Source organism: Penaeus monodon, chromosome 28 (assembly GCF_015228065.2).
Source record: "Penaeus monodon isolate SGIC_2016 chromosome 28, NSTDA_Pmon_1, whole genome shotgun sequence".
NCBI classification, from domain to species: Eukaryota; Metazoa; Arthropoda; class Malacostraca; order Decapoda; family Penaeidae; genus Penaeus; species Penaeus monodon.
The window spans coordinates 1,129,629-1,130,171 of NC_051413.1; the positions used below are offsets into that span (position 1 = coordinate 1,129,629).

Below are 543 nucleotides of genomic sequence, written 5' to 3' on the forward strand. Positions count from 1 at the left end.
GGAATTTTTATACATTGTCTCTTTTTGCAGGTGAGGGCAGCCGAGTCCTTAATGAAATTAGTAGCTGATGTGAAGCAGTACTTAATTCTCAATGATTTCCCGTCTGTCAATGAGGCCATAACGCAGAACTCCAAGATATTCAAGTCAAAGAGTCAGGAAGCTGACCAGAAGCTCATGGCTCTGAGGGACGACATGGCCTCTGACTTGTACGAACTGGAAGAGGAGTTTTATTCTTCAGTTTATAAGGAAAAATAAAAAAATGGCACTTTTATTCTTTATTTCTCTTACACTTTTTCTCTGTATCTTTCCCATTAAAATATAAAGGTCTTTTAATAGTTGCATTTTTCCCCTTCTGTGTTCTTAGCTTAGCATACTTTTAACAGGTACTGTAGCTTCAGGAACATTATTTTTGCAAATTATTTGAAGGCAGCTACATAAAAGTCCATTAAGGATTCAAGTGATGGTGTAGCTCAGTTCTGATGGTAGTACTGCTATTTTGATTATTATGATACCCAAGTTGTATTTTAGATTTGATGCCAGTAA

The 543-nt window shown here is 36.3% G+C and overlaps 1 protein-coding gene across 1 annotated transcript in view; it reads left to right on the forward strand.

The window, feature by feature from the left end:
* Positions 1-333, forward strand: part of LOC119591261 (mediator of RNA polymerase II transcription subunit 22-like) — a 5,626-nt gene extending 5,293 nt beyond the window's left edge. The window contains exon 4 of the mRNA XM_037939977.1: positions 31-333. Coding sequence (XP_037795905.1) covers positions 31-255 — 225 coding nt within the window. The 3' untranslated portion in view covers positions 256-333. The remainder of the gene's footprint in view (positions 1-30) is intronic.
* Positions 334-543: the final 210 nt, after the last annotated feature.